Here is a 15,445-nt window from a genome sequence, read left to right as displayed (position 1 = left end):
GAGAGAGAGAGAGAGAGAGAGAGAGAGAGAGAGAGATTAATTAATTGTAAGGGGAGGGATGGTGGGAGTCTCAGAGAGCCCGCTGCCCTGCTCAGCTGTAAATCACATCATAGGGAGGACGGGGGGTAGAAAGGGTGACAGGTTGTGTGTGTGTACGGGGAAGGGGTGACTCCCATGCAGGCGCTGTAAAGGCTCACCATCATTCACTTTTATGAGCTGCCTCCAACAAGATGGAGGTCTGGAGCAGGACTGCATTAAGTACGGGAATGTCCCTGAATAGATTCAGCTTTTTAAGTAACTGTGTGTGTGTGTGCACGTGTGTGTGCGTGTGTGTGCCAGCCAACGTGCGTGAACGTGTGTGTGCTTTGGAGGCTTGTTTGAATCCAGGTACCACTGAGCACATTACAGTAGTTTACTGTATTTTACCCTCCCCACCCAGGAGCAGAGGTGGAGTCGGCAGTGGGGCACGAGGGGGCTCTCCGCGGGTTGGCGGAGGGCCCGGGGCCCGGGCTGGGCCGGGGCGCGCTGCTGTTCCCCGAGATCTGTACCATGGAGCTGCAGCTGCTGGCCGCGGGCGCCCCCGACCTGGATGTTCTGGGACACGTGTTCCACAGCCTGCTGGACACCGTGCGCGCCAACCGCCACAACGCCACGCTGCTCTACGACCAGGTCTGGCCCCGGGACTGGCCCTCTGTCTGTCTCACTCACTCTGTCACTTTCTCTGTATGTCTCTCTCTGTCTCTCTGTATTTGGCTCTCTCTCTCCCTCTCTCTCTCTCTCTCTGTCCCTGCTTCTATGTCTCGTCCTCTCTCTCTGTACCATCTCCTTTTCTTTCTCTTCCTCTTCCTCCTCCTCCCTCTCCTCCTCCTGGGTTTTTTTTTTTGCTGTTCTCCATCTCTCGCCCATCTTTTCCTCTGACTCTCTCTCTCTTGTGTTCCTGCTCCCTCACAGAAGGGAGTCAAGACCATTCTGTCTGGCTTCCACAAGGTCCTCACCCAAACGGATCCCTCCTTCAAAGGTTTGTAGTTGTGGTTGTAATAGTTTTAGTTAGTTAGCCAAACATTTTTGAGTTGCCATTGCGGAATTCCCTCTCCAATATTATGTTATTCACAATTTACCATTTTAACCCCCATTATTTTATACAGTTTTTTATTTTTATCATTCACATTCACATTCCTCTTCAAAAGATATGTGTTTTTTTTTACTCCCTCGGACACGGCACTTCACATCAAACCGGTGGTCTCCATGTTGCTGGTGCTGCTGCGCCCCTGTGGTTTTGTTGATCGTCTCGGTGTAGCATTTAAGCAACGCGATGTCTGTAATCTTCTCTTTATTTCTTTATCCAGATTGCCAGGTTGTGCTGGTGGAGCTGCTGGTTGCCATGGTGAGCCAGCGCATCACAGCCGACGAACTGGCCCTGCTCATCCGCCTGTTCCTGGAGAAGACTGCTCCCATCGTAAGTCTCAACTCTTATCACGTTGGTTATTTTTTAAAGTATACCATTTTATTTACTAACATGAAAACAGATCATCGCCCTACAAACCTATTTACATTCAGGGCATTTTGCTGACGCTTTTATCCAAAGCAATGTACAAGAAGCACATTGGTCAGAAGAAAGAGAAACAATATATCGCTGTGGGTACAGTAAGGATGTTCATAAAATCAGTTGTCAAGCACTAATAATTGTTAGGTTAACCCATTCTAGCTAGCTAGCTAGGATAAGATGCCACACAATGCTAAGTACTATTTTTTAACCATTTTTGGTTTAGTCCATGATCGCTGTTACCAGCTGTGGATGTATGTGTACGGTTGTAGTCTCCCTGGCTTGTGTTGGCCCCTCATCAACACCCTCGCCCCCTGGGACTCCAAATCCAAATCCGTTTGCAATTAGCGCCCATGTGCCAAAACCCAGTGTGATGTAGCGAGTGCCACCTGTTAATTGGAAAGTGACACTGGCACCTTTATGACTAAAAGGTCTACATTGTGAACTCTTGTGTTTATCCTGCGGGCTCTTACCTGTTAGTAGTTGTTGTCAGAGACGATGCATTGTAGGAAACGGTGTGAATGTTTTATCAAGAAAGGTTTTGTAAGGGTTTAGGCGTGCTGGGGAGTGGGTTATCACATGACATCTGAGCCTCTTCTAGAGGGTCCTTCTGCATTGTGGCACTGGTCTGCTAATGAGGCACCAGAAGACACTGGGCAGGGTTGCTGCCCTCGCTCGTGCACATGTACAGCCGCATACTCACACCAGCAATGGCTTTATGCGCCTCCACCTCCTGTATTTATTGCTTCCATCTCGTGTGCCTGAGACCAAAACATGATATTCTAATTGTCAATCAAGAGCAAATGCCATATTAATAATAGTCATTAATTATTATAATTTTTTTCTAAAATAAATGTGTATTATTTTTGGAATGTCACACTGTGATCTACCCGCCCTACCGACAGTGATGGATGTATTGGGCACCCCTGTTCTAATGCAATGCATTCTTGTGGTTCCCTCTCCCAGGACATCTTACTGAAAGGCATCCTGCAGATCGTGGAGGCCAACATGGACCTGGAGCCCCTTCACTTCCTCTCCTTCCCCATCGTCCTGGGGGCCCCCACTGCCGCAGGGGCCTCCCCGGGGCCCCGGCAGAACGGTACCGCCGGCGGGGGGGGCAAAGGCGTGGGCCTGCTGTGGAAGGGCAAGCTGTCCCCCCGCCGAGACGGAGACGGCGAGCCCAGGAGCGGGCACCTGCGGACCTCCCCCTGGCACGCCTCCCCCCTCCACCTGCCCCTGGTGGGGCAGAACTGCTGGCCGCACATGGCCAGCGGCTTCAGCGCCTCCATGTGGCTGAGGCTGACGGAGGCGGAGGCGGAGGAGGGGGAGAAGGACAAAGGTGAGACGAATGGTGGTTTCACAGAATTCCAGCGGGGGGGGGGGGGTGAATAAAGTTGCGTGTCTGTTTTAATTTATTTTGCATTGGTTTGACGTCTTCTTGCTCTTAACCACCACCCAGCAGAGGCGGGGAAGACCTCGGCTCCCGAGGCCCAGCGTGGCAGCTCTCCGGCGGGCCAGAGAGCGCTGGACGAGGGCCTGGTCCACGTTCTGTCCATGGGCTCCAAGGCCCTGATGCTTCAGGTGTGGGCAGACTTCTGCACAGGGTCGCTGACGTTCAGGTGAGCTCCCGAAATCTTTGTGGGGAGTTGGGTGTTTTTTTGTCTGTATAATGTGTTGACCGAAGACTACAATGAATGCAGGAAAAGGGCCAGAAGTGTGTTAAAGAGGGTGATATTATGCCAGCAGGTGTGAGTGTGATAAGCCATTACAAGCTGTTTGAAAATCTGTTTTCACAAGTGGGCGTGTCCACCTAGATGTATGCTGGATAGATCAGTCTTCCAGCCTACCCAGTGGACTGCAGCAAGTGTTGCTTATCTATCCGTCATACATCTAGGTACATCTAGGTGCAAATTTCCCCACTGTGGGACTAATAAAGGATTATCTTATATACTCCCACTTTTGAAAAACACACAAAAAAGGCAGATTTTCCAACGATTTGTAACGGCTAATCCCACTCACACCTGGTTGCGTAATATCACCCCTTGAAGTGTTTGAAACCAAGGCTGAACTGATCTGGTCATCACGATGAGCACACGGCATTAGAGGTAGTCACAGTGTCTATTCAGACCTCACCTGAATGGGTTTAAGACTCGTTTGACCAGGGTGGCTGAGTTTGATATCGTTTCACTTCCTTGGTGTTTTTCTTAATGTGACAGAAGACAAGCCTCTTCCAATGGCTTCAACAGTTGGTGGCTCTCAATGCATTCTTCAACCTAAAGTACACGCCCTTGTCCTCCAGGATCTGCATCGACCCCAACGACGAGATCAAGGCCGGGCTGCTGGCCCAGGCGGAGACGGGGCCGGGCCTGTTGACCCCGGGCCACTGGCAGCACCTGGGTCTCACCTACAGCCAGCAGCCTGAGGGCAAGAAGAACATCCAGGGCCGCATGGTGGTCTGGGTGTGTGGGATCAGGTGAGGAGATGCTCTCTCTACATACAGCAGACTGCCGACCATCCATTATTATTATCCATGTTTAGACTGTTTATACTGTTGACTCTGTTGGTCTTTACTTTAGCATTTACTTGAGCATCTATTTTTGTTTTCCTTAGCACTGTTTTGTATTTTTATTATATTTATATTATATCCTGATCCTATCATATCCATTCCTGAACTTTCCTAACCAAATTAAGTAAGACATAGTTTCTAGTATGTAACACACACTGAACCACGGTGTAAGCAACACTGGAACCAACGCTTGTTTGAACCAGATCTGAACAAAGTAAAGGCACGCCAGCGACATTAACGTGCCCTTGTGACCTCCCTCGCCGCCCACAGGAAGTCGGACGTGTCCCTGGACTACACGCTCCCCAGGAAGTCCAGCCTGTCCTCCGACAGCAACAAGACCGTCTGCATGCTGGGCCACAGCCTGCTGTCCTCGGAGGAGCTGCTCCGGCAGGGGGTCCGCTGGAACATGGGCACCGTGCTGCTCTTCAACGGTGCGTCGGGGGCCGCAGTGTCGGCGGTGCCGGTGGGGGGTGGTGGAGGATAAGCAGGTCCCCTGGGGAGGGTTGTTCTCAGCCGGGGTGGTAGTCTCTAGTCTCTGCACTGGGCCCTAGGGGTGGTGGGGGAGGTGTGCATGAGGGGTGCATGCTGGTGGGGGTGAGTCTAATCCATCCTCCCTTGTAATCCCCCTCTCGGGGCGATGTGTGTAAATACCTCCGACCGCTCCATCTGCTCTGATCCTCTTAAGAAAAGTATTTCATGCTCACTCCTTTGTACACCCTGGTGGCAATCAGGGCATGACATAAATAATATTGTAATATTGTTTCAAATACAGTATCTGTTTATCGCTTCGATTTTTGTATCGATTATATTGTTTGTATCGATTATATTATTATATTGTTGTATCGTAATAGAATAAAGAAGAGGAATAGCTCAGATATGCCCTCAGATAACTACTAAGCAACTAAGGCTTTGAGGTTGATAAAATTATTACTTATATCCATTAAAGCAATAACACGTTCTTTGTAATATTGTTCACCAGGTTCCAGAATCGGCTCTGAAGAGGCCTTCTACCTGTACGCCAGCGGGCCCGACCTCACCTCCATCATGCCCTGCAAGTACGGCAAGCCCAGCGGGACATTCTCCAAGTACGTGACGGAGGAGGGCCTGAAGTGCGAGCACGTCCGAGAGCTTCTGATGAAGAGCAAGGAAGTGGACACCTCGGCGCTCGTCGTGAGTAGTTCCCTATTTTCAAACCAGATGTTCCATTTCCCATTTGTTCTTTATGTTTCACGGTGGTCCTTTAGAAAGGCTTTCTTGGTCTCTCTTCCAGACACACTCGATCATTCCGGTATTTTCCTATTTTTAAACTAAATATTAAATTGCCCACTTGTTCTTCATATTTCACGGCAATCCGAAAAACGGTGGATATAGAAAGAAAGTCTTTCTCGGTTAATTTCCAAACACACTCAGTCATTCCGGTCCGCCCTCCGCCTCAGCTCAATGCTCTTCATCAGTGACTCCATCCAGACGCATCATCCGTCATCCCCTCCTCCGTAGCAAGCATCATACCTCGCTGTGTGTGTGTATGTGTGTGTTGTGTGCGTGCGTGTGTGTGTCCGTGCGTGCGTGTCTTACACAGGAGAGCCTGGCGGTGGTCTACACCCCCAGCAGCCCCCGGCTCTACACCATCTACGAGCCGGTGATCAGGCTGAAGGGACAGGCCAAGACACTGGTCACCCAGCGGCCCTTCAGCTCCAAGGAGGTGCAGAGCTCCACGCTGGAGCCCCCGGCGCTGCGGGCCCTGCTGCCCGTCGAGCCCCAGGGCCTGCAGAATGTCCTGCACAAGATCGGGGGCACGGCCACCTTCGTCTTCCTCTTTGCCCAGGTCAGTTTATTTATTCATTTATTTATTTATTTATTTATTTATTTATTTAGTTGAAAGGGACAATGCTCATTAATTGACAAACACATTTCTTGCTGTGAATTAGCTGTAGTGAGTTAGCTGCAAATGCTAAATTTCCATCTGTTGTCCCTAGCCAGCTCTCAAAAGGCAACCTAAAATACAATGACTGATTAACTGATAAAAAAAGATAAAAGATAAAACTGAAATTAAAAAAACAATATAAACACACCATCAAACAGATGCTGACGTTGCACGACTCACACTCCACCCTCCACACTACACCCTCCACATATTAATAGTACGACAGGGCGGGTGCTGGTGTTTGAGTGGCAGTGTGTAAGATGGAGCCCGTCCCAGTCAGATTGTTAGAGTTCCTAAAGCAGTGTTCTGTCAGCTCTACCTCAGCCCAGGGTGGCATGAGTGGGAAGGTTTTAGGAAGTGGCGATGGGAGGATTCTTGTGATCAAAGAGAGAGGATAGGATGTGTGACAGTGATAGGATGAGATTTTATTGCTAACATTATTGAACTTATTGAATTATTTAACTCATTATTTAACTTGTGTGTGTGTGTGTGTGTGTGTGTGTGTGTGTGTGTGTCACCCCGCAGGCCGTAGAGCTGAGTGACTGCGAGCAGACCCAGGCGCTGGCGCTGCAGGTGCTGCTCTCTCTGGCCAAGTACAACCAGCACCGCATCCACGAGATGGACTGTTGCCACGGATACTCCATGATCCACCAGGTCCTCATCAAAGCCAAGTGCATCGTGGGATACCACATGTTGAAAGTACGTCTCATTGCTTGCACACTCGGTGGCCTCTGTGAGGCAGAGACGGCTAGAAGTGTTAAATTCCCTGTGCAGGACCAAAGAGATCATTGCTAGTAACAGAAACACACTTCAACTGCAGTAATTTGCCATTATTCTGTTGTAAACATATTGGTGTTTTATAAAGTGATCACATTTCTGATAGACATGCTCTTTCAGTATTGCTTCAGCTGGATCACTGGTTCAGCCATGGAGGTACCGGCACATGTCTAAAACGTGTATTTTTTAAATCAGAGTGTAACACAGTTTGCTAGAAGGATAAGTAATCAAGTGGCCCTGTAACATTACTTACAAGGACGCACCGGCGTAACTCCGCCTACCAGGGACTTACTAGCTAGCTACTAGCTTACTAACTAGCAGCCCATCCTGATCAATACTGACCCGCTGGCTCGGGGGGATAACCAGTCCCTGCTCTGCTGAGAGTTATGACGGCTCCGCTGATCTGTCACTGTGCCCATATCGATTCCCCACCCACCTCATCAGAGGGTTTAGGCAACACGACAACACACACATCAATGTGTGTCTATTTCTGCAGCATCGCTGGACTCTGATCTGTTTCAGTGATGTGCTCAAGCAGTCCTCGGTGCAGTGAGATACAGCTGCTGCATCTCAATTCAATTACATTTGTTAATCACAGGTACAGTCTCAAAGGGCTTAACACGCCGTATATTTAGACACACCCCTCACCCTAGCCCCCCAGAGGGCAAGAAAAAACTCCCTTAATTAACAAGGAAGAAATCTTGAGATGAACGCAGAGTGGGGGGTCTCTCCTTCAAGGGAGGATCAGGAGTGCAATGGGGATCTCCATGCGGGCGTCCTCCACGGTGGTTGATGTGTGCGTTGGTTGCAGACCCTGCTGGACGGCTGCTGCAGCGGGCCCATCCTCACGCTGGGGGAGGACAGGCAGTTCCGCCTGGACACCGAGTCCACCGCCGTGGTGCAGGACATTCAGCTGCTCTCGGAGGTCCTGCTGGACTGGAAGATCTGGGCCAAGGCGGAGGTAGACCATAACCAGAGTGCTGTTGTTGTCAGGGTTTATCCATCGGTCAGTCGACCACAGTGGTGCTGTGTGTGTGTGGGGTGACTGACCGGGGGTCTGTGCTGTGACTGACGGGGGTCTGTGCTGTGTGTGTGGGTGCAGGCGGGCGTGTGGGAGACGCTGCTGGCCGCGCTGGAGATCCTGATCCGGGTGCACCACCCGCAGCAGGTCTTCAACATCCGGCAGTTCCTCAAGGCCCAGGTGGTGCACCGCTTCCTGCTCACCTGCCAGGTCCTACAGGTGAGATGCATTCTGGGAAACTTCATTGTACATTGTGTACATTGAGGTTGAGGCAATGTTTGCTAAACGGTAAATGATCAGCCTTTATCTGGAAACTGTAAAACTGTTTTTGTTGTGTTGGCAGAAGACTGTGTTTGTTTTTAAATAATTATAGTCTAGTTTGATGTGTCAAGATGACATAATCAACACACCATTAATAATAATTTCCAATGAATAAAGATGAATGATAATAAGCACCCTGGTAGCATTGCCATGTTCTCCTCTCTTATCTTATAAAGCTTGTAAACACACTGAGGTTTAAATCAATAGTAATCCTACTCTCGCAGGTAAAGTATCCTCTGATTTTGCGCCGCCGTACAGCAGGCCCCCTGCCGGTGAGCCATTTCACGCCGTTTCCTGTAACCCGCGGCGTGACGACATGTGTGTTCTGCTCCTCTCCCAGGAGAACCGGGACCAGTACCTCACCGCCATCCCCCAGGAGGTCTGCCTGTCCTTCGTCAAGATCATCCAGGAGGTGCTGGGCTCCCCCCCCGACCTGGACCTGCTCAAGCTGGTCTACAACTTCCTGCTGGCCGTGCACCCGCCCACCAACACCTACGTGTGCCACACCCCCACCAGCTTCTACTTCTCCCTGCACATCGGTGAGGTCCCGCTCCGGCTCTGACCCGTAGCCCCCCCCTTCCCCATCCCCCATCCCAGTAATCAATAGAATATGCGTGCGTGTGTGCGTGCATGCATGGGTGCGCACGTGTATGGGTGCGTGGGTGGGTGGGTGTGTGTGGGTGTGTGTGTGTGTGTGTATGTGGGTGCGCGTGTGTGCTCATGCATTTGTGTATGTGTGTCGCCAGACGGTAAGCTGTACCGGGAGAAGGTGCAGTCCATCATGTACCTGAGACACTCCCACAGCGGGGGGAAGTCAGCCAGCAGCTCTGTCTTCTCCCTCTCCCCCACCGTGTTCCCGGACCTCCACCCAGAAGGTAGGGCCTCCACCGCACCGGCCTGGCACCACCCTCATGAAGACCCCCGAAGGATCTCAGGGGGAATATATCTGTAGTTTAGAAGAGATGGAATAGAATCGGGGCGCCCCGGTGGTTCACCAGCAGTGTTGGGAACGTTACTTTAAAAAAGTAATTAGTTATAGTTACTCACTACTTGTTCCAAAAAGTGAGTAAATAACTGAGTTTACTAACTGAGTTAGTAACTGAATTACTTTATAATAAAAGTAACTTGTTACCAGGGAAAGTAACTATTTGCGTTACTGTAAAAAAATAAAGTTGCCAATGAATGTCAATGAATTTGAAGTAGTGCTTATATCTCCACCTTGAAAATGCCAACTTTTCATCGGATTGCTCCGGACTCGCCATTTCTGCTGCTTCTTCGAATTTGTTTGGTGTGTGTGTATGGTGCGCGTGGCCTGGCTTGTGTGTAAATACACTGGCTTTGATTGGCTACCATGAAACATGACTCTGCCTTAGCCAATCATAATCGCTTATCTCATTGTTAACCCACCCGGTCTCCTCACTAGCAGTTTGTGTGTGGAGCCAGGGGTGCGTTCGGATTACGCAGTTTATTCAATCAATTCATAGTAACGCACCGCATTTAACGTTCAGTAACGATAACGGCGTTGTAACGACGGAAACAGTAATTAGTTAGATTACCCCGTTACTGAAAAAATAACGGCGTTACCTAACGCCATTCTTTTAAACAGCGTTATTCCAAACACTGTTCACTGGGTAGAGCGCGTACTATAAAGGCTCAGTCCTGATCCCGGGTTCAAATCCTGCCTGTGGTCCTTTGCTGCATGTCCCGCCCTCTATCTCCCATACCTTCCTAACTATCTCACTCTATAATAAAGCATAAAAATGCATAAATTAATCTTAAGAAAAAACAGATACAATAGATTCTAATTATTCCTTTATTTCCGTTATCGTCAGCACAACGAAATTCAATAGCAGTCCTAACGGAGCATTCATGCATATCAAACGGCAATTAGAAATAGAAGAACCAAAGTCCAAACCAGACTATTTTAAGGTGCTGATGATATAAATAGAATATTGATTTGGTAAAGCAGCCCTTGCTGTTCTCTGTGGAGATGAGTTTTGTTAGATACTTGTCCTGGATCCCCCAGCTAGGGTTCCTGGAGGGCAGTGTCCTTAAAGACCCCCTTTGTGTCATTTAAGGATTGTAGGACATGGTTTACTCTCCTGAGGGGTGTGTGTGTGTTAAGCATTACTCCAACCACACTCACGCACACACACACACACACACGCGCGCATGCACATGATGCCTTCCTCTGATTCAGATCTCAGATTAGATCTTAACCAGAGTCATCAGTCTCCTCTTGTCCCTCTCGGCTCCCTCTAAAGGAGCCAGAGTCTCTGCCTGTTGAAGGCTCTATGGTATTGATTCCGGTGTCTGTCTGACTCTGTCGTCCACGTGACTTCCCACCGTTAATTTAGCTTCTCCAGGCCAGCCGGCGGCCTCTTCCTCTGAGCCCACCGCGGACGACCAGTTCCTGCGGCCCCCCAGCCTGACCCCCTCCCCGCACCCCTCCCCGGCGGCCAGCCCCTGTCCACGGCGAGCCCCCAGCTCCGGCCCCGCCCCTGGCCCTGGGGAGGCCGGCGGTGAGGCCCCGCCCTCCCAGCAGGCCCCGGGCAGCACAGAGACCCTGAAGAGGGGCGGCGGCGGCGGAGACGAGCAGCTCCTGAGCAGCTGCGAGTCGGCCAAGACCATCTGCGAGTCGCGGGAGTCCGGCGGGGACGGGCGCGCCGCCTCCCCCCGCCCCCCCTCCATCAGCGTGGAGGAGGAGCCCGACGAGGAGGCGGAGCTGGACAGCCTGCCGGAGGGCAGCGTGGGCGGCGCCGAGTCGGAGGACCGCTTCGACTGGCCGGGCGAGGACGCGCCGCGCCGGCCCGACAGCCTCAGGGGCATCCAGTCCTTCCAGCGGAGCCACAGCAACCTGGCCAGCCTGGGCCTGGCCTTCCCCGCTGCGCCCAACGGCGCGCTGGCCGTGGGCCGCTGGCCCGCCGCCGCCGGGGCCGCCGCCGCCGAGCGTGGCTCGCTGCCCGAGGACTGGGAGAGCTACACCTACTCCCCCGGGTACGAGAGGATGCACAGCAAGTCGGAGGCGGACGACAGGTGAGCCCCATGTTTTGCAAAAAGTGGATTAGCTGAGGTTGAACTGACCTGTGTTGAGGTGCTGCGGGCTGTGTGTTATGGTGTCACTAGCTCGCCCTAACCTCCATTATCCTCATTGGTCATCGTGGTATTGAGTGTTCACCTACATATTAGTAGTATATAAGTATTACAAGGATACATCATCACCATCCATGAGTATTCTCATGTTATACTGTGTTGTTTTTTAGAATGGCTTGAAGTCCTTTATTCTAAGCAAAGCAAAAAAGACACCTCGTGTGTGTGTGTGTGTGTGTGTGTGTGTGTGTAGGTCCACAGTGGAGGACTGCCTGGTGCTGGTCTGCTGTGGGCTCTACGACCTCCTGCGGGGGCTGCTCCTGCTGCTGCCCGACCTCATGCTGGAGGAGGTGATGGACAAGCTGATCCAGCCCGAGGCGCTCATCGTGCTGGTCAACCACCCCTCTCCCCTCATCCAGCAGGGGGTCATGAAGGTACGGCCCCCCCTCCAGCACCTCCAGCCCCTCCAGCACCTCCAGCCCCTCCAGCACCTCCAGCCCCTCCAGCCCCTCCAGCCCCTCCAGCCCCTCCAGCCCCGCGCCGAGCTCCGACGCTTCCCCCGGCCTCGGCGCCACCGAGCAGACGGACGAGATGGCAAAACATCGGGCGGGGAATGCGTTCGATTAAATCGAGACAAACGATAAGCAGCCGCGCTGGTGCTGCTGATATTCGTCGCGTTCTGTGTTGAAAGGGGAAGTTTTGCGTGGCGGGGCTTTTTGTTGACAAGCGCGCTATCAAAGGGAGCAGGCAGAGAGAGAAACAAATGATTATGAGGAGCTGGAGGCTCCGACCAGGTCAATATCCCCTGGAGAGGTCACGTGCTAGACCAGTGCTGCGACAGGAAATTAGGAAAGCAACCCGATAAGGGGAGAGGGTTGAAAGGAATCTGGTGCTCAGCAATAACACGCAGGGGTGTGTGTGTGTGTGTGTGTGTGTGTGTGTGTGTGTGTGTGTGTGTGTGTGTGTGTGTGTGTGTGTGTGTGTGTGTGTGTGTGTGTGTGTGTGTGTGTGTGTGTGTGTGTGTGTGTGTGTGTGTGTGTCACCCCCCTCCCCTGTTGAATCCCTGTGTCCCTTCCTGTAGCTGCTGGACGCCTACTTCAGCAGAGCCTCCAAGGAGCAGAGGGAGAAGTTCCTGAAGAATCACGGCTTCTCCCTGCTGGCCAACCAGCTGTACCTGCACCAGGGCAGCCAGGGCCTGCTGGAGTGCTTCCTGGAGATGCTGTTCGGCCGGCCTGTGAGCCTGGAGGAGGAGTGAGTCTGAGGAGCCACGCGCCACATACATGCTTACAACCCATGGGATGATTTGTCACGGGTGTTGCTGTTGTTGTTTAGCAGAGGGTTTGGATCTAGACGTGTGATGTCGTTCATCAGCTCTTTGCTCGAGGACGCCTGCTATAGGCCGGCTGCGGAGGTTGGAGATGGAATCCAGAAACTTTCGGATTGAGATTTAAATGCCCTGAGATTTGACGATCCTGCCCTGAATTTCGATGATCCTGCCCCTATTTATTCTTATTATTTACACTTGAATCGACTTTGTTAATACATTGAGGAAACATAAAATTTAAAAGCACAAACAAACAAGACAGTCAAAGTATAAGACCTAAAAAGGCTATATCTATAGATAGATACTGTATCTACCAGTATCTAACTATCTCTATATACCTATCTATATAGATATACAGTATATCGATATATATATATATATATATAGAGATAGATAGATATTAAAGTGCACCGACATTTCCTAACCCTATGAAATAACTGTGTTGTGTCTCTCCTTTCCGACATGCCCAGTCTGGACCTGGAGGAGATGGAGGGCATCTCCCCGTTCAGGAAGCGCTGCATCATCCCCATGCTGGGGCTGATCGAGAACTCCCTGTACGAGAACTCCCTGCTGCACAACCTGCTGTGCATGCTGCTGCAGCTGCTCAACGCCTGCCCCAAACTGGCCGACATTCTGCTGGACCACGGGCTCCTCTACGTGCTCTTCAACACGCTGTCCACCCTCAACGGCATGGAGAACGGGTACGCCGGCCCCGTAGAGGCTCCACGGCCCGCGTGTGTTCAATCCCTCCGCAAACCGCCAATTGAAAACGTTTGCGACGCAGCGAGAGATGTTCTCTCTGTTGAAACAGGCGGGAACGGGTTGTACGATGAGATGTACGACTCATGTTCGACCCGCTGTTGTGAAAACCACTTCCGCTGGAAGTGGCCGCTATGTTCGATCCAGATAGACGAGGACTAGGGTTCTATCGAGAAAGGATCTCCTGCGGGAATGTATTGGAAAGGTTGACGTGCTGTTACTTCTTTTCTTTGAATTCTAAAATTCCTACACCTTTAGCAGACGCTTTTATCCAAAATGACTTACAACAGTTCGTACACACATTCACACAGCAAGGCGACAGCCGGCTCGTCGGGTGCAGTTAGGGTGAGGTGTCTTGCTCGGTGACACCTCCACACTCTAGCTAGGAGGAGCCGGGGATCTAATTAGCAACCTTCCTGTTACAAGTCAACCCTCTCTACCTCCTGATCTAAGCCAACAATCTGCTTCCCTTCCCCTTCCTTTCACATACGGTGATCCTACATAAGTCTGTCTCCCTCTGAACCCCTCCCCCCGTCTTAACCTTCCCTTGCCCTGTGACCTCCCCCCAGGATTCCCCTCAACGACTACAAGCTGCTGGTGTGCGACATCCAGCAGCTGCTGGTGGCCGTCACCATCCACTCCTGCAGCTCCTCCGGGTCCCAGTACTTCCGCATCATCGAGGACCTCATCACCCTGCTGGGCTTCATGCAGACCAGCAAGATGCGCCGCACACAGGGTAAGGGCACGCAGGGTCCTGGGGGGTCAGCAAAGTCGAGGAGGGGGACAAACAAGGGTAGTACTGAAGCGCTCTTGCGACTGTGTCGTAACTTCAAGTGAGCTTGAGTGCATCTGGTGGAACCTGTAGGCGTGTGTCACGGGACGTTGAAGACCACATGGCGTGGTGGCTGTTGTAAACCTCTTCATGTCCTGCTGGCCACTGAATAGGAACTTTTGAAGTGTGCCGATGCATCGGTCGACCCCCAGACTTATTCACAGAAACGATAGTATGAGAGCAGGAGATGGTGTTTGTGAAAGAGTGTGTGGCGTGGTTGTACTAATTTACAATTAGTCTCTTTGGATAAATGCGTCTGCTAAACTCCCTAAATGTAAATTTACATTTAAACGCTTCCCCCGCAGAGATGGCCGTGGCCCTCCAGTTCCGGGTCCTGCAGTCGGCGATAGAGTTCATCAGGACCACCGCCAACCAGGACCCCCAGAAGCTGAGCAGCTCCATGAACATGCCCAGCTCCCCCCACCACGCCATCCACCCCAAGCGCAAGAGCATCAGTGGTGAGTGAACGCGAGGAAAACGCAGATCACCACTCCTTGCTCTACGCTCAGTGTACCTGTGACCTGTTCCTTGTTGTGTTATTGCCTCGTATTCCCATGATGCATTGCTCAGTATACCTGTGACATCTTCCTTGTTGTGTTATTGCCTCGTATTCCCATGATGCATTGCTCAGTATACCTGTGACATCTTCCTTGTTGTGTTATTGCCTCGTATCCCCATGATGCATTGCTCACCCGTCTGTGTTTCCATACCCCTCCCCCGTCCCCGGCGCGAAGGTTCGATGGCCATGAAAGACTCCATTATCCCCCGCCCCCCCCGCCAGCACTACTGCTCCTACGGCCAGATCCCCATGTCTCCCCCCTTCAGCTTCCTGGCCCAGGAGTCCCCCCTTTCCTCCTCCCCCACCACCAACTCACCCTTCATGTTCCATCCTCCTGACTCAGGTAGCCCAGGGCAACGGTGTCGCCTCCGTACCGACTCCTCCGTAACCCCCCCATCCTCTGGCAATGAGAACATATCCCCTCCCACCTGGGGGACATGTTTGTTGTTTGTGTTGTTGTTGTTGTTGTTGCCGTGGAACTCACCTTCTCCCTGGTCCTTGACTGAGGAGTAACCTTGCCCGGTACATTGCATTCAGTGCGTTACTGGTGCGCCCTGTGTGGAGTGTGTGTGTGTGTGTGTGTTTACTCGGAGAGCTCACCAAACTAACAGGAACCAGATTCTTGCACGGATGCCATTTATGCAAGCGAGGCTTTCTTTCTCCTCTTCCAAGCCTGCTGACTAATGGATGAATTATTGATGAGATATTCGGTGGCGTGACCACGCTGTG

The 15,445-nt window shown here is 51.6% G+C and overlaps 1 protein-coding gene across 1 annotated transcript in view; it reads left to right on the top strand.

Moving 5' to 3' along the window:
• lyst (lysosomal trafficking regulator) overlaps positions 1-15,445 on the top strand; it is a 59,038-nt gene that overhangs the window by 22,768 nt on the left and 20,825 nt on the right. The window contains exons 9-28 of the mRNA XM_084470958.1: positions 440-669; positions 952-1,018; positions 1,347-1,456; positions 2,510-2,882; positions 3,006-3,162; positions 3,843-4,016; positions 4,380-4,540; positions 5,089-5,279; positions 5,689-5,934; positions 6,559-6,732; positions 7,622-7,771; positions 7,913-8,050; positions 8,493-8,691; positions 8,899-9,027; positions 10,510-11,188; positions 11,496-11,676; positions 12,324-12,493; positions 13,037-13,267; positions 13,895-14,061; positions 14,463-14,615. Coding sequence (XP_084327084.1) covers positions 440-669; positions 952-1,018; positions 1,347-1,456; positions 2,510-2,882; positions 3,006-3,162; positions 3,843-4,016; positions 4,380-4,540; positions 5,089-5,279; positions 5,689-5,934; positions 6,559-6,732; positions 7,622-7,771; positions 7,913-8,050; positions 8,493-8,691; positions 8,899-9,027; positions 10,510-11,188; positions 11,496-11,676; positions 12,324-12,493; positions 13,037-13,267; positions 13,895-14,061; positions 14,463-14,615 — 4,080 coding nt within the window. The remainder of the gene's footprint in view (positions 1-439; positions 670-951; positions 1,019-1,346; positions 1,457-2,509; positions 2,883-3,005; positions 3,163-3,842; positions 4,017-4,379; positions 4,541-5,088; positions 5,280-5,688; positions 5,935-6,558; positions 6,733-7,621; positions 7,772-7,912; positions 8,051-8,492; positions 8,692-8,898; positions 9,028-10,509; positions 11,189-11,495; positions 11,677-12,323; positions 12,494-13,036; positions 13,268-13,894; positions 14,062-14,462; positions 14,616-15,445) is intronic.

The sequence above is a fragment of the Micromesistius poutassou genome, assembly GCF_964030765.1.
Source record: "Micromesistius poutassou genome assembly, chromosome: 7".
NCBI classification, from domain to species: domain Eukaryota; kingdom Metazoa; phylum Chordata; class Actinopteri; order Gadiformes; family Gadidae; genus Micromesistius; species Micromesistius poutassou.
Note: the sequence above shows the minus strand (reverse complement) of the source record. Positions and strands in the feature narration are given on the sequence as shown.